The 24,545-nt window shown below is 43.5% G+C and overlaps 1 protein-coding gene across 1 annotated transcript in view; it reads left to right on the top strand.

Annotated features, from left to right (window-relative positions):
* The first annotated feature begins 1,373 nt into the window (after nt 1–1,373).
* The window catches only part of xpo7 (exportin 7), a 30,785-nt gene continuing 7,613 nt past the window's right edge, over nt 1,374–24,545 (top strand). Inside the window, exons 1-19 of the mRNA XM_022242555.2 lie at nt 1,374–1,464; nt 3,557–3,700; nt 5,420–5,513; nt 9,079–9,149; nt 9,565–9,660; nt 10,889–10,954; nt 11,581–11,685; nt 12,066–12,231; nt 12,462–12,535; nt 12,778–12,897; nt 13,456–13,602; nt 14,053–14,283; nt 15,456–15,588; nt 16,538–16,643; nt 17,470–17,605; nt 17,907–17,980; nt 23,317–23,461; nt 23,925–24,152; nt 24,280–24,368. Coding sequence (XP_022098247.2) covers nt 1,423–1,464; nt 3,557–3,700; nt 5,420–5,513; nt 9,079–9,149; nt 9,565–9,660; nt 10,889–10,954; nt 11,581–11,685; nt 12,066–12,231; nt 12,462–12,535; nt 12,778–12,897; nt 13,456–13,602; nt 14,053–14,283; nt 15,456–15,588; nt 16,538–16,643; nt 17,470–17,605; nt 17,907–17,980; nt 23,317–23,461; nt 23,925–24,152; nt 24,280–24,368 — 2,267 coding nt within the window. The 5' untranslated portion in view covers nt 1,374–1,422. The remainder of the gene's footprint in view (nt 1,465–3,556; nt 3,701–5,419; nt 5,514–9,078; nt 9,150–9,564; nt 9,661–10,888; nt 10,955–11,580; nt 11,686–12,065; nt 12,232–12,461; nt 12,536–12,777; nt 12,898–13,455; nt 13,603–14,052; nt 14,284–15,455; nt 15,589–16,537; nt 16,644–17,469; nt 17,606–17,906; nt 17,981–23,316; nt 23,462–23,924; nt 24,153–24,279; nt 24,369–24,545) is intronic.

Below are 24,545 nucleotides of genomic sequence, written 5' to 3' on the forward strand. Positions count from 1 at the left end.
GGTTTTATTTATTTTGCGAACACCTCCAGAAAGGAAAATGAACATAAAACTACGAAAGAAAAAAGAACAAAATGAAAAGGACCTGGTGCCGGGATAGCCTATGCAAGCCAAAAAACATCAGGGGAAACAATAAAGGTACAGGGGCGGATCCAGGGGGCGGGGCGTGGGGCCCACACCCCAAAAAAGAAGAAAAGGTAGGGAGAAGAAAAATACAGGGGCCTTACTGCCTGAAATTTACAGTAACGTTACACTTCAGTACTCTATACCATTGCTAATTTAGTTCACACACCCCTCCTTTGGGGAAAACCCTGGATCCGACCCTGAAGTACATCCGTCGACGCATTCAAGTCAAACCCAAACGACATGCAGGTATCATCATTTTTGAGGGCTGGGGGGGGCGCTAGCCACTACGCGCCTGCAACTAGTCCCAGTGTGGAGTTTGTTGAATAGCGTGCAGTATAAGGAGCAGAAGCAGAAACATGTAACAAAAAAAGTATAAAAGCTCATAAAAGAATAAAAGAAAATAACTATTATTGCACATCGATAAACATTATAAAGGAGTTTAACAAAATTAACGATTAATGTTAACTTTTCAAATGCAAGTCAGCAAGATTGCTTAAACCAAGTTTTACAAGCCTAGCCTGATTAACCTACCCACCCTCTGGGACATAACACCAAAAAGTCTAGGTCTTGACGGATCATCTACTCCCATTTGCCTACAACCTGTATGGGCGGCCAGAGTTTGCAGAAAACCACTTTACGGTTTCCAATTTTACCTCATATTTGTTAAAAATAATAAAAGAAAACAACCCAATAACGTCCCATCAATTTTAAATAGGGTTGTATTTTGAGTTGGTCCTATGTAGTACCGTGTATTACAGCCGCGTAGGGTATTTGAACACTTCGTGAATTATTTTTCTACTTTTGTGTTGATGGTCAGCGATAGTTTTAGCAGCCTCTTGTAGGAAGCTGTGACGTAAAAAGAGCAGACCATATTACTCCTCAGTATGTATACCCTTTGCAAGAACACAACTTTCAAATTTCCTTGTTTTTCGCTTTCACTGGGTTATTTTTGTGACACGTTAGCGGGGTGTGCTATTTAGTGAGGTGAGGAAATCTTGAAGTCCATGGAGCCAAATTTTTCGTCTGGATCAGATGAGTACTTTTCTCGGAATTTAAATTTTGGGCGTAATGAAAATTAGAAAAAAATCGTCAGATACAAAAAATTGGGTCATACATTATGATTCTTGTAGCACTTCAGCGATTAAGCTGCAAGCTGCTCAAACTAACTGGCTGTGGTCGTTCTATGCACATGATTCAGGTTCAAGTGGCTTTCTTCAAGTTTCTTTTGAACAAAGCGCTGGTGAACAACCAGAGAGGGCGCTCTTGGTTTACCGTGAAAATTTTGCTCGTGTGTCTATCATGTCATATCAAAACATCAGAAAAATGGCGGACATGGAACAGGTAAGGTGCTGGGAGTTTTTTGGCGGCAAAATGGGGTTGAAAAGTCTAGCATCGTCCTGATTGCTTGACAGAGAAACTGCTTCATTATTGCTTTCAAGATTGTGCAGGTTTGGCAATTAAAACAAACTGTTTGGTTGCTGTTTGCAGTTAAAAACGTGAAACTTTCTGATCGACGTAGGTCTGTTAGGCCTATCAATCATCGTGTGTCGTCATGGTCATCGCGCCCACGACCGAGCTAACATGGTTGACGATATCATGTTCGACAGCCAACTTGATCCCCGCAGTTCTGTGCAATCCCAGGCCTTATTCTTGATTAACACTTTCAAAGCTCTTGATATCCCGTTTGATAATATTTGAATGCTTTACACAAACACTTCAACCTTTTTGCCCACACCCATCATGTCTGTCCCTAGCTCCACACGTAGGGCTGTAGTAGCTCTCAACCCCCAGAATCGTGGGGTCCGACGTCCGCTCCTCTCCCATGAATCCCCCGGAAAAAGGACCTTTTTTGCCATAGGCTATGCATGATGTTTAACAGGGCATGCACGAACAGCGATTCCATTCGAGTTCCGATAGAAATGTTGCTTCATTTCCCCTAAGAGTTTTATGTAAGATAACTTACATACCTTTGTTTTGAGTATCAAGAAAAAAAGGGCCAAAACTATGCAGTTTTCCAAGAAACAGTGCAAATATTTCCTAATCAGTGTCTGAGAGTCATGCGGTTCACATGTGTACTTGCGAACACGAGCCGCGACCAAATCACTGACTACGGCTGCGATCGATACACAAGACATGGAAATTGGGTACAGCCACTTTCCGTACATGTGTGTGTGTGTAATTCTTAGCCGTGCTGCTTGAAATGGCAATTGGCTGCGGCGCGCTGAGGGTCACACTGACCAATCACATGGCTCCTCATTATTTATGCCCAAATTGAAGAAAGACAAGCAACAGCCGTTGGGTACCAGTGCACGTGAGCGCACTGTCGCACAGTGAACACTTCCTATTGAGCGGCCTTGTCTGTCCCCACAACAACTGCTTCACCCCCAACAACCACTTTCATGACTTTGCCCATTATGTCTACTTTCAGAACTGTAAGGTGTTACAAATAGAGTTCTATATACGAACCACACTTGCGGCCCTGTGCGCTGACCTATGAGACTTGTCTGAAAAGACCCTAGTGTTTTCTAAGTACGTGTAGGCCTCAATTCTTTGGAGTTTTGTCAGCTACCTCTCACTTGTTGTGAAATGTTATCACTTTGTGATGGTTTTATAAAATTTTTAAGGGAAAATTAGTGTTTTCCATATATGGAACTCTTTCCCTTACTGATAGTAATGTTAAGGAGTGCATAATTGAAGTTTTGCTGTTTCGATCATACAGAATTTCTCTGCCGTCACAAATATTTCTGCCTTAAAATTTCATAAGTGCTTTGGGAATATGATTTGATGTAGAATGGATGGTTTGTTTACCTGATTAGAATAATGAAATTTACAACACTTTTGCTTACCGACACCATGCAAGATCGCAGCATGTGCTTAGTCTCAGTCAAATAAGTTCAGTGGCCATCGTCAGCACCAAGACAGCTTGACCAGTTACTGCATGGCTTCCGTTCAACCTCAAATGAGAGATGCAGTGGGATTAGTGAAATTGCGCAGAAGTTCATTACCGTCATCGAGATGCAATTCGACCAATTAAAATTGGAGGAGATTTATTTGTAAATACAGCCTTTGAAGTGCGAAGCTCTTGTTGGTTCCCGGTGTGGTGGTTTCAGCTGTCTCCCGGTTATGGTAAAATACATTTTGTACGTCATGCCATCTCTGTGCACGACAAAGGGAAAGTCGTCCGTTTTAATGTCCGGCTATTCAGGGGGGACCGCTGAGACCAGGAGACAGCTGAGACCACCACACCAGCACAGGGCTCCTGAACTGGATACTTTACACTAGCTTGCACGAAGTGCCTTCACCGACGGAATTTCTTTTTCGGTTGTTGAAATTCACGGACAGTGGAAGCGACAGGCATCTATTTAATAAATAACACCCCCGCAGAAGAACCAAGACAGTTGACCAATTTAAATCTTCCCCTTTCCTTTAACAGATTTCGCAGCTGGAGGTGCTGTGCAAGCAGCTGTACGAGACCACAGACGGCGAGCAGCGAGCGCAGGCGGAGAAGGCGTTGGTCAACTTCACCAACTCTCCTGACTGTCTGACCAAGTGCCAACTGCTGCTGGAGAGAAGCAGTGTAAGTCGTATGGGGCCTCGTGAGAAAAAAAATTCAAAAACAAAAACGAAAGTAGTTTCTCTTCCTTGTCTGTTTCCTTTTTCCTTCTTTTGGGAAGCAGATTTCCTTTTTCGTTTAATTTGGCAACAAATTGTCAAGTACTTGTTACTAACAACATGTATGATGCAAGTTTAAAACCAGTTAGATGGGGTTGAAGATCCTTTACTTTAGATGCAACAGTACCAGCAAAGGATTTCAGAAAATTTATCCACCCTCCTGGTAAAATATGTATCTTTTGTAAGAAAGTTAAAAAAACAGTGTTTTCTTTGCCATTTGGCGTCATCGGTGTGAGCTTGCATTTATAGACAAATGTGGTATCCAAGTTAACCCTAACAGTCCCGAATGCTACAAAATACTACTTAGTAGTAAAATGTAGTACTCAGCCCTGTCACTTGTAAGAGGACATGACATGATTATTCTCTGAAGCCATAAAACACATTAGAAAAGACAATGTACCATACAGTGCTGTGGCACTATGAATGCATGGTTTCATTGTTCTCTGTATAAATAACAATGGAATAAACCTAGCCAGAAATAGTAATTTGTAGAGCTAGGTCCTTCAGGCTCAGAGTGTTACTTAGTCTTTTGTAATTCTGAGTACTCTAAGCCAAACAACGCCCGGTACTGTTAGGGTTAATGTTATCACTGGTTATTTGTCATATGAAGCAAGATATGAGACTGAGAGCACCCCCCCACCTTTGTGTTGGTCATTCTTTGATCGGGGTCTCTAGAATTCTTTACAGACATCTAGGGGGGATGTGTTAGGTAACAATAGTCTAGAGTCTGTATAGGCATTGGACAGGTAAAGGAGGTACCCCTCCGTCCCATATCTTGCTGGGTATATTATTTGCAGTGGCCCCCGCCAATGGCAGTAAGCATTGCAGTAACTATTGTACGCAGAAACTGTTCCTTGATGGTTGGCTTTCTGCCATTATCAGGAGCCACTTGGACTGTCCAATGAAAAGTGGCTGGATGTGTCTATAATCCTAACCCTACATGTAGGTCTTAAAAAGGGATCATGCCACAAAAGGGGGTTAGAACCTGGAACGGCTGATTCACATTCAGTCCGAAAACAAATCTCTACACAACTGGGTGGGATTTGGGGAAAAACCTCCAGGAATGTTTCCCACAGCAGCGTGAAATTAAAGTGGCATAAGCTCGTTTTGAAACGGGTTCTAGCTGGAGATATGACCCTCACCTTGTAACGAGCTGAAAATGAGCTTGGAGATGTACACAGCACATCATGAGATTGAACCCCCTTCCTTTGAAACAAAATCAACCCAACCTGAGATTGAAGCACACTTGAGACTGAACTTGACCTGTTGAGAGATGAAACCTAACCTACAACTGGATCCAGTCTGAGATTGAACCCAATCAAAGAGTGAACCAAACTTGAGATTTTCACTTGACTTGAGACCTTGAGATTGAGGCTGGATTCGAGTCTCTTTTCTAGAACTAGGTCTAGGTCTTCGCTTCATTGGAAATGCGTGGAGACACGTAGACAATAGACCTAGCCGTAGCTCTGGAAGCCCGTTTTGAACCTAATTTGAAATTTAAACCCAACTTTGGGGCTCTGATCCATCTTTACAGTCTCCACTTTTATTGGAATGTAAAAACAAAACTTGGTTTGTTTTTTGGCAACTGTTTCTTTTAACCTTTTTTTTTGTCTACATTTTGCAGTCAGCATATGCACAACTTCTCGCAGCCACAACACTCACAAAACTCATTTGCCGGCCCTCGCCAGTCCTTCCACTGGAGCAGAGAATAGACATCAGTAAGTGATGGCTTTCCTTTCAGTTCTGGGGAATAAACTTCACTGTGCCCCTTTGTCTCGTTCAATAGTCGACTCGCGAGGGATGTGTTTTTTCCTTGTAAAACTGCTTTTTCCAGGAAGAATATTTACCGTTTGGCTTGCCACTCAACATTTGAAGTGGCCACACTTGCTCTGTACCTATTAAATGCACTGTATTACGCCTGATTCATTTTTATCCATGTCAATGCACTGTACAGGTCAGGAGTCAGGTTGGCAAGGTAGTTCTTTCCTCGCTTTCCACCTCTGTGGTCCCGGGTTCGATTCCCGGCCTGGTCCAAATGTGCATAGGGTTTTCAGTCCCAACCTGACTCCGTGGGTTTTACCCAGAATATTCCTCTGGGATTTTCCTCCCACCTCTAAAAACTGTAACTGCTTCTTACTGTCTCCCTTTTACTGATGTTGGTGAACGTGGGTCGTTTGGCGGCTGCCCGAGACGCCCTTGTATGCCATCGGCTCAACCATGTTTAAATGTATTCATCATTCCACGCTTAATGTCTTCATTGTACAGTGCATTTGAAGATATCTGTATGAAATTTGCGCTTTATAAATGAATAAATTATTATAATCATTATAATGTAGGTTGTAAAGAGAATTGTATCGTACAGTTAAGTCTTGTTTGTGTACACATGTAGGATTCCCATGGCTAGACGCACGCTCTCACTGAAAAATTTGCCACTCGCTGCTCTTTAAATGTCGTTTCATTCAACTGTTGCGGATTAATAACCCCTGTTAAAGATTGAACGAAGTCAAAGCAAAACGTGGCAAGGTACATGCAAAACAAACACCAAACGAAAAAAGCTCAAAAAGCAGAGGAAGACGTGCAGGTAACGTAGCCCGTGTGTGTCGTACCATATACGGTAGAGTACCAAAGTGATTTGCCACGATTTGCAGTCTCCCATTGGACGATTTTTGAAGTTGCGCGTTAACTTCTGGTTCCATGTAAACGGCAGTCAGTGCATGTAACTCTGTGTGCAGTGCATGTGCAGTGGGCATGGTTTAAACTTAAGTGACGTCACACTTACGAACCGGATAGCCTGTCAGTCATATTTCAATTGAAGAATTGCGCATTGTCAATTTGCTCATAAATCAACGTCGACTGTGACTATGTGGTGTTTTTTTGGTCTGCAGATTGCACCATGGATCAAATGTAATTAGAAACAAAAATCCTACCCCCCCTAAAACAACATTTGTTGAACACTGACAAGAGCCTGGTTTGTGGTTGAGATGTTTCCCATTCAAAAACCTAGTTTTGTAGCACTATGAATAACATTTCTTAGAAAACAAAATGAAATAAAGTGAAACTCACTTTGAACTTTTGGAATGACTAGCATTAGCAGGCACGTTATGGTGTTAACTGTTACCTATGCATGTTTGTATTTGCACAGTTGCTATGGAATACGTGTGTGAACAGAGCAGTGGAACACAGTGTGTACATTTACACATGCGGTTCATCCCTGCTGCATGCTGTTACCTGTCAGACATGATATTGTATTTGTTCTGTGAGAGCGGAATTCTTATTTTTGAACTAAGTTATGACTGCGCAGGTGGAAAAAATTTTTTGGTGCATGGTGGCTTAATGGCTCTGTGAGAAGTTGGAGTTTGCGCGGGCTGCGTTCAGTAGTGCAATGTTATGCACGATACATAGATGTGTGCTGTCCATCAACGATAAAGGTACACGCAGTTCCAATTTCAGCATTTGTATTTCATTTGGAATGCGCCTCCGTATTTGCTTAGGGTCTGAGTACTCCCTCACTGTGACCGTCACATGTTGTTTGTGTTTATGCACTCAACGCCCACACTGACACTTTGTGAAAGGACGAGTGTTCGTGCATACTTCTTGCCAGACACGTGCGAACAAGCATGCACATGTTGTGTGCCGCCTCCTTGGCGTTCACTGATTAGTCACCGAAAAATAGCTCCCTTTCTTGTCTGCGAGTCCCAAGCTGAACCAAAAGAGGGTGCAATTTTCCGAGCAGCGGAGGCTTCTTTGGTGGGAACTGCACTTCACTGGTTCACGAACGACTATGAAATACACTTGTTACGGTCGCATCACTACCAACAAAACGAACAAGCCCCGCCAACAGGCGGATTGCAGAGCCTAAAGCTTGCTTGTATGGCTGTGTCTGAATCACTTGGCTGCGGCTTAAAATTACACACGGCTGTATGGGAACTGGCTGCAGCCACTACAGCCAAGTAATTCAGACATGGCTCATAAATTTACATGTTACATTTAGTGTAACAGGAACATTTAGTAACATTTAGTGGTACAGAACTGAACCTGCTAAGAGTTGCAAGCTAAACAAGCATGTTGCCGTCCCTCTCTAGATACATGTAGGACTTGCAACGTCGCAACATCAGTGATGAATTTTAAATCAGGTCCTGATGCCCCCATTACCAATTTCAGTGAATACAGTGTCATGAATGAAGCTTGCTTCTCATGAGCATGACGGATCCCATTTGAATGAAACAACGTTTAAATGTGGCTTTTGTGAATTTGCCTCACCGGAAATGAAGTTGTCCCAGCTCCTGTGTATAATTTCTGAAGCTGGTTTTTGCTGTTGTAGATAGATCCATTTGTTTTCACATCGTAAGTGGTGTCATACATGTACATAAACACTTGGCGCTGGTGTTAACTTTGACCCGGGAAGACTATTGTTCAAAACCTTCCTAAAGTTGCCTTAAACCATTTTGCAGTAACCTGAGATTATTGTCAAGACCTTGAAAAGAAATGACACCTGAACTGTAGGGTTTTAGGCTGATGCGTTAGAAATGGTTAGTGACATTGAAGCAAACCTGTGATGTTACATGTACATGTACTTTGTTTCCTTTGTGACATTTTGTTTGGGGTTTTATTGCTTGCGGGGACATTCCATGCTCATTGTTATTGCCAGCAACATTTCATCAGTGGCTTGTCGGTGATACCTTGGCAAGGTGCCAGAGAATCAAGCACAGTTCAGCAACAATACCAGTACAATTTCGTCAATAATGGTTTGATCGTTTGCAGAGTAAATTTCTGTCCCGTTTAAGACAGGGTATGTGCAAACTAACGCCTTGCAAGACCTTTGGTACTGGTGACTTTCATACGTGTACATGTACATTTACATGTACATGCATTGCATATTGTGTACAATGCATGTTACAGGTTCTTTCATGAGCGTGACGAATCCCGGTTGAATGAAACAGCGTTTAAATGTGGCCCTTTGTGAATTCGCCTCAGCGGAAATGAAGTTATCCCAGCTCCTGTGTATAATTGTTTTCATGAACCTTAATCCCGTGCCTTTTCTGTGCACTTAAAGAATATCCTGACATGTGTACGTATGTATTGTGCCGAGGATTGCTTTGTGGCAAAAAATACTAACTCTGTTAAATACATTATTTGTAAATACATGTAACTAGCCTCAAACATTCAAACTTGTTTTGTTTTGGTCGGAATTAGATACGGTAGTATTAATCTAGTCAGCAGTAGAAAAGATGCGAATATTTGAATTGTAGCTGTGATGTGAGAAATGGTTATTTCCTTTTGTAGAAAATTATGTGTTGAACTACCTTGCTAGCAGGCCCAAACTGCCGACATTCGTCACACAAGCACTCATCCATGTAAGTTTATAGCGTCATCTGGATAATCCTTGCAATTTTTTTTATGATGATTAGAATTTCCTGAGGTTATTGTGATTGAATAACACAGCAAAGTTGTAAAAGTATGTAAAGGTGCATATTTAGGCTTAAACGTTTATGGCTGCGTGGCGGAAAATAGATTATCCACACATGAATATCTTCTGGTTTTGGCCAGGGTTCAAACAGGACTGAGACCGTGCAGTATCTGCTCACCATAGTTTTTCTGGTGCCAGAAATTGGTCCGATTTTCAAATTGATTTGGCCTCAGTCTGCCTTATGAGTCGGCACCAGACTATCTCTGTTGCAAGCCCCAAGATTTTTGCCTACCGCGATGAAGAAGACGGCTGCGTAAACGTCGCGTCCGGTAACCCGTGTTCTTTCTGCTTTGCGCTTGTAGCTGCAGTCGCGCATCACCAAGCTGGGATGGTTCGACAGTGAGAAGGACAACTGGGTGTTCCGAGACATCATCGACGATGTCTCCAAATTTTTGCAGGTACCATTTGATGCCTTTCTTTCCGTTTTGTCATTAAATAAAGATGAATTATTTTACACAGCCCTTGAAAAAAATACGCAGAATAGCAATCAAGTTTGTTCGAAGGCCACCATTCTCTCGTTATTTTCGTTTACAGCATCGTTTAACCTTGGAGAAATAACCAGATCATGCATGTAGTCGCATGAATGCCGAGTTTAATTTTAAGGGCCTGCCTAGCCATGATGTGAAAGAACTAGTCGCCTGTGACTAAAAAGTCCAGGGGCATGTTCCTTGGAACAGTACTTAACATACTTACGCATACCACCAACAGTAAAGGTAACGATATACAGGGTATGCCGTACTGGCTGTCATATTGTACTGTTGAACGTGCCCCCTGTTGTGGGTCCTGGCACATTTCCCATTGAGGTTCCACGTGCGCATCCTGGTCAACCAACTTCAATAACTGGATGGTCTGCTGAAATGCTTCAAGCCACTCGGTAAAAGAGTTTTGGGGAGAACCATATTTGTAGTGGACTCTCTGCCAAGACATGTACAGTATTGCAAAAAAAAGTTATCAAGGTAACAAGATGTACAGTGGTGCACTTACTGATAATGAAACTGGCAGATTTTATTCACCCAAGTTGAAACATGTGTGGGAAATTTCTGAAAAAAGCAATCTAAGTGGTACCGTAGGCTTTAATGGGAAACTGAACTTGAGTTCCTTACATCATTTCATCAGATGGAAACTGCAGATTTTTGGGGTTCTGGAAGTAGAAATGTATTCACAAGTTAATGAAAATGTATTCCACATCTGGTGCACTGAATGTAAATGTTCAACACAGACACTCAAGAGAAAAAACTTCTCAAAGTTGTTCATAGCAACCGAAAAATTAGGTTTTCAAAGGGACAAGTTGGTGTTGCCCTTTGCAAAGAGCACTCCAAACGATTCAGCCATTTGGTGAACAGATTGATGTACCGTGGGTGAGACCGAGCCACTGCCCCTAAACAGTCTCTCAGGGGTGAGATTTCTCAGCTTTTTTTTTTTTTTTTGGATTTCATTTTTTTTGTCACTGGCTGTGTACAAAAGTATAGGAGATGTTCACAGTTCAGCTTCTCTATGCCTTTTTTTCAGCTGTTTTCAGCTCTTTTTTTATCATCGGTCAATCTCACCCCCGGTCTCTGTAACACAGAAGAGCTTGAAACAGAGGTCTGGTTGAAATCTGACTTCTCTTTTACCTCGTATGTGCAGGGTTCGGTGGACCATTTTGTCATAGGTGTGCAACTGATGTCACAGCTCGTCAATGAAATGAACCAGGTAGGTCTGTGTGGCTTCAAACCAAACATTACAGGCTGAAATCTACCTTTCTGTGTGCGCAAACTTCTAACCAACCTTCAAACTGGTGTCACAATTTTTTGTTAATAAGTTGTTACATTATCACAGTATTTGTAAGGTGTACAGTGTCTAACAGTATCTGTCATTCAAAGGCTAACAACATCTGAACATCTTAACAGGTGTATCAACCTGAATGCTGCCATTGTGGATTGGAATGGGTAAACACAATAACCCTCTCTGCCCCCATTTTACTCCTGGGTGGTGAGAGGCACATGAGGGGCAAAGTGACTTGCCCAAGGTCGCAACATGGTGCCACCAGCTGGATTCGAACCTCCGACCCTATGATCAGAAGCTACAAACCCTAACCACTAGGCCACATGTCCCATCATGTAACCACCTGCTCGGGATGAAACCCCTGACCCCGAGATCAGGAACTGCAATCCCTAACCACCAGGCCACATGTCCCAACCAGCATAATTAGCCTGAAACCATTTCCAAAATAGCCACTTCTGTTCATTTTCAATGTGTATTGTTCATTAATTCTATAAATTCAGTGATTATTTTACTGCTTTTCGACTTAATGCATGATTGCATTTTTACCTTGTCAGCCCGACACTGTAAGACCTCTAACCAAGCACAGGAAGATTGCGTCCTCATTCCGTGACTCGGTCCTCTTTGAAATCTTCAATTTGGCCTGCAACCTCCTGAAGCAGGTGCGTTGGAAATGATAGGAGGACGTCCGTCTGTGCATCTGTTCATTGTGGTTTGGTAGGATTGAAGGCTCAAAACTTGGCTGGGATGGCTTTGACTGGGCAGGGCGTAGCTGGGCAGGGTAGGGGTTAGGTAGGGTGGGCCTGGGCTCAACGGCTCTGTGCATGGCCGTGTGTCAGTTATTTTGCAGTTTCGCAAGACGAGGGGCAGAACTTGGCTGGGGGTGGTTTTGACTGGGAAGAGTGTGGCTGGGCAGGGCAGGGATGGAGAGTTTGACTGTACTTTTTTATTGAAACAAAAATGTATCTCGCTATGATTTTCATGCTGCTTTGAGCATTGTCTTTACTTAAAACCAAAACAGTCTCTTTTCTATATGACCCAGGCCTCGAAGGAAGGTGTTGACTTCAATGACGAGAACAAACACTCCCTCATGACACAGCTGTTGCGGCTGACCCACAACTGCTTGACCTTCGACTTCATCGGAACCTCGACTGACGAGTCAACTGACGACAACTGCACTGTACAGATACCCACTGGCTGGAGATCAGGTGAGACCCGGATCAGGTGTTTCTAGGCGGCTGAATTTGTAGCTTAATGCAAATGATTCTGTAACTGTCGTGATTGAATCAAAAAATGATACTTATGTCTAGTTTCTGTGGCCTGGTGTGTGTGGCGTCCCGTATCGATTGTGCAGACATCGTATAACTTTTGATTCGGTACCTTCAACTTTTTTGATGATTCTCCCCGTTCTGTTCTATCTTTTGTCATTTTCTTACAGCGTTCCTTGATTTCAGCACTGTCAACCTCTTTTTCGATCTCTACAAGTCTCTTCCTCCTAGTCTAGCTCCACTGGTGAGTGAAACGTCCAAATTAGAGGGAAATCTCTACAATAATATTTTGAAACTTTGAAGATACAATTTCCATGCTTTCAAGTGAGGAATGTTTAGCCAGAAATACGGCATCAAATAAATATGCTGAGATAAAAGAGGTGATTTGTACTTTTCCCACCTGAAAAAAACGTATGGTCACTCTCAGCATAACAATTCTTTTAAAAAGCATGTTTTTCCAGTGGCAATTGTCTGTTTTTCTTCTAGGCCTTGACTTGTTTAGTTCAAATTGCCTCAGTGCGTCGGTCGTTATTCAACAATGCGGAGAGGGCCAAGTTCTTGACGCATCTTGTCAATGGTGTCAGAGGAATCCTGGAAAACCCACAGGTAAATGGTTGGGGGAGGGGCAGAGCTGGACGGAGGGGGGGCAGGAAGTAACAAATTACTGATGAGGTAGAAGCTCTGACTTCAGTCTGGTTACTGACCCTATCAAAGCCTGTAAAGCCACAGAGAGATCGGGAACCAGCTTACACATGTATGTTGTCCTTGTCAAGCAAAACATTACCCTTTGGAGTAAGCGTGCATTGGTCCCTACAAAAATCATTGTTCAGTTTCTTGGCCCTGTTAGCAAAGAATCATTGCTAACCATTACAGAAAGTTCTGTGCTAACAGGGAATGATCACAGGGCTAGCAAGGAAATTTGAGTTGCGTGCGTGCACAAATGGAAAGTTGGGTTTTCATGAGGAAAAACAGGATCTCCATGCGGAAGCCACGTTTGGTTCACGCTGGAGTCCTTACATTTGCCTTCAGGGTGAACAACTATCTGGTCATGTTAGTCATGTTACAGGGAGCCTTTTGGACAACTTTTGATCCGCACGCGAAAAAAATAACACATCTCCAACTGTTAACCTCGACACCATGTCACACTTGTCGTTCCACTAACAGAGTCTCTCAGAGGCAAACAGCTACCACGAGTTCTGTCGGCTGCTGGCCAGACTCAAGTCCAACTACCAGCTCGGTGAACTGGTGAAGGTGGAGAACTACGCAGAGGTCATCGCACTCATTGCAAAATTCACAATCACAAGCTTGCAGGTGAGGGTACAGCCAAAAGTAGCTGGTGGGCGTAGATCTTATTTAAGTAGAAGCCCTTGTCAGTCTTGTTCCCTGAATCCGCTTTATGAATTGTAAATAGTTGAATTGGATGGTATCCGCTTTTCTTTGATCAGTGTGCATTCCAAGCTTGCCTGAGTGTGTTTCAAAATCTGGCTTAAAACACTATGGCATGTCTAATCTCAAATTTATCATAAAAATTTGCTTTACTTCTTCCATTTCGAGTCTCAGGTTCTTGACATGAAGAGGTGTCCTCACTTTAAACTTTAATATGGACCACTAAAGAATATAGTCTGTTCACTGCGATGGACTGGCATCTCAATCAGGGGCGGAGTCGAAGTATTCTCTGTTCTTTTGTGCCCAGGATATCGGAGAATAACAATCGTCTGATCAGGTATTTGACTTGATTTTCTCCGTCTCCTCGCCCCCCAGGTTTGGCAGTTTGCCCCCAACAGTATCCACTACCTCCTGACGCTCTGGCAGCGCATGGTGGCCTCGGTGCCTTATGTCAAGGCCACAGAGCCCCACCTCCTGGAAGTCTACACCCCTGAAGTGACTAAGGCCTACATCACCTCCCGGCTGGAGTCTGTGGGCGCCATCCTGAGAGACGGGGTGGAGGATCCACTGGAGGATAAAGGGATGGTGCAGCAGCAGTTGGACCAGGTGAGTTGGGAGGGTTGGTTTGATGGGGTAGGGGATGAGGTGGGGACCTATATCGCCTCTGGGCTGAGGTACATGGGTGCCATCCTGAGAGATGGGGTGGAGGATCCGCTGGAGGATAAAGGGATGGTGCAGCAGCAGTTGGACCGGGTGAGTTGGGAGGATTGGTTTGATGGGGTAGGGGATGAGGTGGGGACCTATATCGCCTCCGGGCTGAGGTACATGGGTGCCATCCTGAGAGATGGGGTGGAGGATCCGCTGGAGGATAAAGGGATGGTGCAGCAGCAGTTGGACCAGGTGAGTTGGGAGGATTGGTTTGATGGGGTAGGGGATGAGGTGGGGACCTATATCGCCTCCTGGCTGAGGTACATGGGTGCCATCCTGAGAGACGGGGTGGAGGATCCGCTGGAGGATAAAGGGATGGTGCAGCAGCAGTTGGACCGGGTGAGTTGGGAGGGTTGGTTTGATGGGGTAGGGGATGAGGTGGGGACCTATATCGCCTCCTGGCTGAGGTAGATGGGTGCCATCCTGAGAGATGGGGTGGAGGATCCGCTGGAGGATAAAGGGATGGTGCAGCAGCAGTTGGACCGGGTGAGTTGGGAGGATTGGTTTGATGGGGTAGGGGATGAGGTAGGGACCTATATTGCCTCCTGGCTGAGGTAGATGGGTGCCATCTTGGGGGGTGGGATGGAACCTCCCCTGGACAATAAAAGGGATGGTGCAGCATTGGCTGGACCAGGTGAGTATAGTGGTGGGGATGGTTAGGTGAAGGGTAAGGGTGGGACCGTTGGGTATGTCGTCCTAGACCATTCTTGGCCCATCTTGTATCAGTATACGTTGAATCGAATTCAGAGATTGGTGTGAAGGCCGTATCACACTCTGTGGAAGGCGCATTTGACTTGCATGGAAAGAAGCATATTTGGGCCTGAATTTCCCACAATTCGTAATGTGTTTAACTGTCTTGAATTGGTAGCACGAACACTTGCTGTGATGTCTCAAATTTGCTTAACCTGAATTTCCTTCGTCGTCTTCGGCTTGACACATATCAACACAGTACAGATTATTTACTTTGATGCTCACTCACTAGAGCTGTGATCCAGTTTTGGATGCCAGAAAACTCTGATCTGTGTTTGTTCATTTTAAAATGCTTTTGAAATTCTGGTCTGCCCTGGCAGCTTTCGACGATCGGTCGCTGCGAATACGAGAAGACTTGCACGCTACTGTTCCAGCTGTTTGATGCATCGGCCCAAAAGTATGAAGAGCTCGTACGGACAAACACATCAGGGTTTGAACTGGCTACACAAGAGGGTAAGACATGCCTACACGGTCCCCTAGTGCGGAGCAGTAGAAGGCACCGTGACACAAAAGGATATTAAACTGTCCTCTGTCTATGGTGTCAACTGTTCCTGTTTTCAACCCTAGAAGGGGAGGTTCTGCTCAGATGATCTGCTAAAAACCTGGTGACTGAACAGCAGAAAATGTCACTGAACTGTCCTCATCTGATAGGAATTGTTTGCAGATTTTATTTTAAAGGCGCACTATTGCGCTACTCAGTCTTTAAGGGTGTAATTCCTTGGGTAAACAGACTTATATTTTGGAAGGGATTTTCACTGTGTATCCTGTTCTGTCACGTGGTGGTAGTAAGTTTTGGGCTAAATTCTAGTGGTGTTTCTTCTTTGGAAGTGTCCCTCTATCATAGAGATTTCTTGTGAAATCGGGAATTTTGATAGGCTTGGGTAAAGGTCTTTATTGCCATAGTAACAGACTGACTTCTTGGCAAACTCTTTTTTTGGGTATAGTGTGGAATAAAAACTCACTGAATGTGGCAAGGAGAAAGTAATCTGACATGAAATACGTTGTTACGATAGGGCCTTGCCATCTGCTAACATTGGCTACTTCCTAGCATCGCCGCCTTCACAATGGGGTCAAATTTGACCACTTTCTGTGAAAAACAAAATTTAAAATCCATGATGACGTTTGCATGGACTTGCCAGTGGAGTCTCAGGGAGGAATCTACTGGAAAACCAGCTCCCCTCCTGCGATTTGTGTTTGCATTTTCACCACAAGAGGGAGTAGTTGTGCTCTCGGCCCATACGGAACCTTGTTTCCGAATAGTAGCGAAGTATCTTCACCTGATAGTAGCTCAGTGTATTTTCACCACTGGGGGGGGGGCTAGTCGCAGACCAAGCCATTTACACCTTGTTCTTTCTCTGTCGTCTTCCCCTCCCTTCCTCCACCCCTTCCCCTCTCAAAAAAGGTCGGCTGACGTGGTTGGTGCTGATAATCGGGTCTCAGATTGGTGGCAGGGTGTCCTTCACTAGTGCTGAGGAGCACGACGCCCTGGATGGCCAGCTTGTCTGCAGGTGAATTTTTGGAAGAGGGGAGCACTTCATTGGGGGTCACGGGAATCCTAACACCCATCCTGCCTGAAAGCACCTGTGCTATCCCTTGTAGATCCCAAATTCCTGGGTGGTTTTTTGGTGATGTGGTGATGGTGAGGTGAAAAATACGATGATTTGGATCAGTGTGGTAGTACTCTTTCTCAAACTCATACTCATGGCAAAGTTGTCCTTTAACTGTGAAGAAATATTACCTTGTTTTTGGACTGGCAGAGTACTCACTCATATTTGTGGCCAAATACTCATACCTGTACTTATGGCAAAAAACTCGTACTCATTTAATGGCAAAGTACCCACATTCATGGCAAAGTACTCACACTTGTACTCCTGGTAAAGTACTCTTACATGCACCCTAGGCAAAGTGCACATACTTGTACTCACGGTAAGATACTCGTACTCATGGCACTGTACTTGTACTCACTGTAAGGTACTCGCACTCGCGGCACTGTACTTGCACTCATGGTAAGGTACTCGTACTCATGGCACTGTACTTGTACTCACGGTAAGGTACTCGCACTCATGGCACTGTACTTGTACTCATGGACGTACTCATGAAAATGTACTTAGCTACAGCCCTGTTGGGGCTAGTAACCGTTACTTGAGTAACCGTATTTCCATGTTTGTACCTAGTTAAACCAGCTCAAGCATTTGAATCCATTCAGGGTTAAAAACATTGTTATCTGCTTGCAATCAAGATGCTCAATATGACAAGTTTGTGGGAAGTTTCTTGGGGAATATAGATTGCCCGATTACGATAGTCATGGCTGTTCTTGTGGCCCTGTCCTTTCAGGGTGTTGCAGTTGATGAACCTGACGGACGCCAAGCTCTCCCAGGGAGGCTGCGAGAAGCTGGACCTGGCCATGCTCAGCTTCTTTGAGCACTTCACTAAGATCTACCTGGGCAACCAGGTGCAAAAATCATCCAAGGTAAAAGGGAAAAAAAAATGCACTGTGTTTTCCTGATATTCAGAATCTGTCACTTCGTTCATTCAAAAAATGCAGGGTCGTTTCAGAACAGAGTACCATAGTTTTAATACTGGGTTTAGCCCTCACACCGTCTCATATTCGTAGCTCAGCTTGCGAAAATATTCACGAGCTTTCTTGGGTGGGACTCGAACCCGGCGACCTCCTGCTTCCGAGTGCTGATGTCTCAATGAATTTGAAAGGAATGTGAACATTTGTTAACATTTTAGTTCCCCTTTTCCCCGTGATTATTTTTTTCCAATAGCTCTACAGGACATTATCACAGGTGCTTGGGCTGCAGGACGAATCAACAGTGCTGAGTGTATTCATTGGAAAAATGTAAGTTCCTTTGAATTTTTTCCCAAGTTGGCCGTGTCAGAATTGCATATACCTCGCTATGGACTCCATTAAAGCAGAGAGTTATCAGCAGTACATTACGGGTCAGTCCCTCTAGAAACTCTCCGAGTTTGAGCCCCTAAACTCGGAAAGAAAACTGCACTTCTAGCGGTTTACCGTCAGGTTTTTAATCCGTGAGTCAACAAACCTGCTGTGCTTATCAGCGGGGTTCTACCACAAAGGCTGAAACACAAACATTTAATAGCTGTATGACAGCAGGGGGCGAGTTTGTTACTGTGGAGTACTGTGGGCATATTCCATTCCTAAAAAGGGGTGTGGAAATCATTTCTAATGGGAGCCTGAGGATTTTCTGTTGAAATCATGGCTTCTGGTTTTGCTCCTTGTTCTGAAGATAAAGCGTTGTTTGTCCATACAGAATCGGTGGAAGTGCCATGGAGGCAACACTTTTTTGGTTTGTGTCTGAATTGCTCCCAAAACTTTTGAATCAGGCACAGAAAATATTCAAGCCTGAAATTAATTTTTCAACCGGGACGATTATAACTAGCAGTTTTTATTGCAAAAATTTCCTAAATTAGAGAAAACTATTTTGTGAGAAATCCATAAATATAAACGGGGTTTGACCTCGCCGGTCCACTAGCCAAATTTTAGTCAAGAGGGCCGCACGGCCCGGCGGCGATCATACATGTGCACACTCGAGCTCGGTGTGATCAAAATCGCGTAAATAAAAATTCGATGTGAGTAGGGGATTTTTCCCATCAGTTTTCGACCTTTCAGCTGGAAAACCTACCTTAAAAATTTACTCTGATTGTGACAATATTAGGACCAAACTGAAGTCGGGTCTGCACGAGTGATAGCGCTGTGCATGCATAGGCTGCACACAACGGACGAAGTAGCGCCTATGTGAACTTCATAAATATGCATGTTGTGACGCATAAGGGGCAGCTGCTTTGCATTTGTTGGCGTGGGATCAAAATGAATATGCAATACACTTGTTTCAATTTATGATTGGTGGTTGGGATGAAAGCGCTAGGGTGGTTGTAGTTTCGTGAGTGCTTGGTCGCGGCATGGTCGCGGCACATGTGGCAGGAAATGAAAAAGTCAAGTTAAAATTTACGCAAGTTTAGTGTTTTTTTTATTTACTGGAATTCTGATACAAGAACTAAGTTTCCAAAAAATACGAAACACTTCATTGTAAAATCAGCTTGTTAAAATAGTTCTGGATGAGGAATGGATTTCTTTCGCAGTTACTTTTTCCATGCTGTAAAAAGTTCCCTCACGGGAATAGCTTAAAACCGACATAGCATTAGATTGGGGAAAAGTAGCTAAACACACACTGTAGACTACTACAATTTGACAGTTTTCCAGATGTTATCCAACTGAACAACTGCTGCGATCTAAAACAAAAAGAAACGGCTGTGATAATGATACATATTTCGACACTTCAAGACGGTAATCTTGCCAGTCTGGCACTCATGCACATGTGCAGTACGTGATTTCATTTATTCAGCGCACTAGTGTACATGTATGTACATTTACAGTACACGTATACCGTACCGGTACATGAAGCTGGAGCGACGGCCCTGCGTGTGCAGTGAGTGGTTCACTACACGTTGTCGGTCCCCTTTGGGGTTTGCGGTCACAGGCCCTTCCGAGATAATGGGGTCTGGGGTCAGACTTATCGTGCGTTGGACTGGTCGACCAGCAATGCACGGTAAAAACCGCAAAGCGTGTATTGGACAGCGTGTCAGGTTCATTGGTCGTGTTGTAGCTCTATGGTGTTAGCGTGTCGGCTAAAATTCTGACCTGTACGGTGCACGTAATGTGAGATATCGAATTGAAATTTTGCGACTTACCAGTACTCGGGTAAAAGTATTGCCGGCAATACTTGCATATTTTCACAGGGAGTTTTGCCCGGCATTTGCCCGATCGGCAATAATTGATTTTCGAAATTTCACATATGGTACCCAAACTGTCAGACGACACGTTTTTGCTAACTTCTGCAAAATTACAAGACGTGTTTTCACTTTTGTATTTTCTTCATCTCATACAAAGAGTATCTTCTTCTACACAATGATTCTTTAGGCAAGGTATGTTGGATCACAGTCGTCAGAGAGTTTTCCGTATGGCAAAACAAATTCCTAGTGGTTTGTTTATTTCCTAATATCTGTGCAGTACACATGGCGTGCATTCATCACCGGCCGCGGTATTTTAATTTGTTTGCGGCGGCACTGCGCACACAGGTGTGACCCTGGCAGTTCTTAATATTTTTTGAAAGGCCGACAAAATTGTATTTCCCGTATGCACCATAGAGCTACAAACAGGGTCATCAAAATCTGTTTGATATCGTCAGAAGTAGCCAAAATAAAGTATTATCATCATCTGGGAGTAAAATACGTATTAGTTTGTTATGTAAAGTTATTCACCGTTGGCCAGGCACTGCAAAAAACTGTCAAAAACAGCTGGAAACCAGGGAACTGGGAGCAAATTAGAGTGTAACTCCAAAACCGCTCAACGTATCACAACAGTTCTTTCACTATGAAATTATTTGGTTTCCAATGTATATATATGTTAATTCTATTTTTTTAGCGAAAGAACAAACCTGTCAAAATTTACCCGCAAATTGTGCAATGTTCACGTTTCCTGAGGCGCGGAGGTTTTTTCATAACAACTTGGTGACCGGCATCACTGTACACTGACCTAACTCACGAACTACAGGTCGTATAAAAACAGTTCCCACGGGCCTGAAAAGCCCATAAAATAATCTGTATTGTCATATAAACTCGATTTCAATCCGTCAAATTCTTTGTCTGTAAAATCTGTGATCCACTCAGAGAAGCTCTTTAATCTTAATTGTACAAGTACATGTACACTACTGTACATGTACATATACATGTATACATGTACGTTAGAATGGTATGCTCCACACAAACCGGGAGCTTATCTCCTGTGTCCTGTTGGGCCTTGATCCTATTATGTAATGTGCAAACACATTTTAAGCAGTGTACTTAGGTTGACAAAATGACTAAAACATTTTGATATGAGAGAACCACACTACATCGATGGCCAAGCATGTCCAATAAACAGTGGAAGTGGTGTTTACGATGTTTCTTTGTCTCTTGGCCGGTCAGCGATCGACATGACCATGAGCGCAATAATATACAGTACCAACAATTTATTTATGAAAGCATGCAACCAGCGTGTGATTTTGACCAGCTTAATTCTGAACTCCACCAAAAAATCGAAGAGTCAGCTAGTTGTTAGTGGGGTCTTTTGAAGCATGGTGGTGCTAGTGCATTATGTTTCTACCTCATAACACACGGAACCGACGGGGTGTTGGGATCCGGGATATATTCTTAGCGACAAATTCGAATTCCTCTCGAGAATATATGCAGCGGTGGCTGTAACCACACCACATCGGCTTCTGTGTTATTAGACGGTACAAGAGTAATTATTACATTGAAATGTCTCCCTAATGAACAGTGTCTCCCTAAGGTTGAAAAATTTACAACAACGTGTCTCCCAAATGCCCTATTTGGGCTAATAACAATAACGATTCCAGATTGGTTGTGCGTATCCCTAAAGTTAGGGTTCCCTTCAGACCCCAACCTCTCAAAAATATATTGACCGGCGTTGGATCCAGGGAGGCGATGTGCACTGAGAGGGACGTCCCCAGCAGAGGCTGCATGTGATATTTTTTAGAAGCAGTTGCATTCCGAGTCACTTGGTGATAAATCGTTCTCGATTCGCCCTTGATGGTAATCCACTCCATGTTGCACGAACATTTATAAGTCATGTACATCACTTACATGCTCAATCCTCACCCGCAGATTCAGCCTCATTAAAATACTGTAATACAATGGGGACCCACAGGCCCCTACCTCTTTGTATTACTGTATTTTTAATGAGGCTGGATCCGCGGGCGACCTTAGTGACGTCATCCGAATACTTTGTGCTGTAGGTATAGTTACAGCCGTATGGGCTCCCCTCTGCTTGGGAAGCAAGACCGATTTTGCCCGAAAATAGTTACACTTTTTGGGATTGTTTAATCATATTTCCCTTCATAGTCTATTCCCTGAAAAAAATGACCTTTGGCTTCTGCCAATAGTCTGTACCGCGGGGTTAGTACCCTTCCGTTCCATGTTTTCGAGTATAATAATATACAAAGTATGCAATCCGCATTTTCACAGTACAGGAAAAGTACTATTTAACGTGTACATATGTCAAGTTTTTTTCGGGGGGGGAGGCTTTTTGTAAGGGGTAAAATTCTGCCCCCAAGGCCTGATGACTGATAAAAAAGGGGAAAAAAAGGTCCTCAATAAAAATTTGGGGTTATGAGCCCCAACACCCCCCATCAAAAAAACATAATTTTATAACTTATCCATTTCAAGCAGTTTCAAGCCAATAGTATTATTTTTGGCCTTATTTATTCTGACAGAATAAAGTCAGGTGCTGATTATTCACGCACGGTACAGAGCAAACCTGAGTAAGGTTGGTGCAGTCCACCGCTGTGACCTGGGTTTGATCCTGCCTGGGACACGTGGATTGGGTTTTTAGACTTAATTTACCTGATTTTGTGGGTTTTCGCCAGAATATTCCTCTTGACTTTTCCTCCCCCACAAACACTGTAATGTCTTCTCCCTACACAATCACTGATAAGCACACCCCCATTTTATGAATGGAAGAGGAACATACACAGCACTGTCCAAGTATCTGCCCAATGTGGAGCTGTGGTCATAAAACTCTTGGGGGTCACACAGTCACTGCTTAGATAAAGGATTACAACAGATAAGAGAGCTGACCACAAGACAGTTAGAAAAGCAGTTTTCTCAGAGGAGTTTCTAGTGGAGGTTACCCGTAATGAGTAGTTAGGGTGTAACTTAACAATGGCTGATTAGGTAAAACTGAATAACAAATATGTTGTTTGCTGGAATCTACTGAATACAGTTGCTACAATTGTACCTACAAATATTATGATACAGCTACAGAGAAATGTCATTCTGGAAGTTTCAGAACAAAAGTTCTAGAACTTAAGTTGCAGTCAAGTTCCTGAATTATGTACCTTATGATTCAACAAATACTACAGAATAACTGAAAATATGCATCATGCGACAACACGATCACAGATGAGAAAACAAAAATTAGCAGCTTTGTAAGAATGTTGTTGAAAGAATGAAATTATCCACTTCCAAAATTAATTTTTTACTAGCTGTGGGTGAGAAGGTTTTGGGTTCAGTTTTTGACTTCGATCAATGAAATAATAGGATAAGCTCATTACCATGCATGAGATGCCCCATTGGCTGCTACCTTTGGACCCACAGCATAACCAACCTGAAATACTGGGGTCAGAGCGAGCCAATCATTGCCAAGACCCTGAAGTTCCTTAGTGAGCTCTCCGTGGGCTACAGCAGCGTGCGCAAACTTGTGAAGCTGGAGGCGGTCCAGTTCATGCTGAGCAACCACACGGTAAGCGGTTTTATTTCGTTAGTATTGATTTGAAAGTCTTCCTTTTGACTTGTGATTGACTAGTGATCGGCTTACAATGGTTAGTAATTACTTGTGATGATTTATGACATTTTATGATGACATCTGAATATCAGCGATTTATGATGTGTTTTAATGATTTGTGATAAACCACTGATGATATCAGTGGTTTATGATGTGTTATGACGATCTGTGATTACTTGTGGTGTTTTATGATGACTTGTGACTATCAGTGGTTTATGATGTGTTATGACAATCTGTGATTACTTGTGATGTTTTATGATGACTTGTGATGACCTATGACAACTTGTGATGATTTCAGATTACTAACGATAGCCTGTAATGACTCTGCAGGGTAGTTGGATTGCTTGCCCTAAGGTCTTAAAATTATGCTGCCTGCTTCATTTTGCTCGATTTTCTTCATTTCCCACACGATACACTTCAGAGCGATCACTTCCCCTTCTTGGGCATCAACGGCACGTTCTCAGTCAGCGACATGCGCTGCCGGACGACGTTCTACACGGCGCTGGGCCGCTTGCTCATGGTGGATCTCGGGGAGGACGAGGACCGCTTTGAGAACTTCATGGTGCCCATCACCTCGGCGTTTGCATTCGTGGGCGCGCAGCTGGCCAACGCCAACAAGGGCGGAGTTTGGAACGAGGCTGAGACAAAAGTATGAGCATTCATCGATTTCAGTTGTAGTCATCCAAATATCTACACGTCCCCCCCCATAGAAAGCCCCATCTTCTCCCTCTTCGGGGACACGACTAACCTTCAGTTACTTTTCTGTCCATTCACAGAGGACATTAATTGGGTTAGCCAGGGATCTCCGAGGAATTGCATTTGCCTTCAATAACAAGCCCAGCTACCTTATGCTGTTTGAATGGATGTATCCTTTATGGGAAAACATTAATAGAAAGGCTGCTGAATTTTCCTCCTAGAATCATCTGAGAGGGTGGTACACAAGAAATTATGGAAGGTTCTTGGCTTTTTTAGGGGGGGCCTGATTTGTACTCACATTTTCTGACATGAAGATGATGAGAAACGAACTGTGTTTTTCAGTGGC

Source organism: Acanthaster planci, linkage group LG13 (assembly GCF_054643075.1).
Source record: "Acanthaster planci isolate LZ-2023a linkage group LG13, COTS_SCS, whole genome shotgun sequence".
In the NCBI taxonomy this organism is placed as follows: Eukaryota; Metazoa; Echinodermata; class Asteroidea; order Valvatida; family Acanthasteridae; genus Acanthaster; species Acanthaster planci.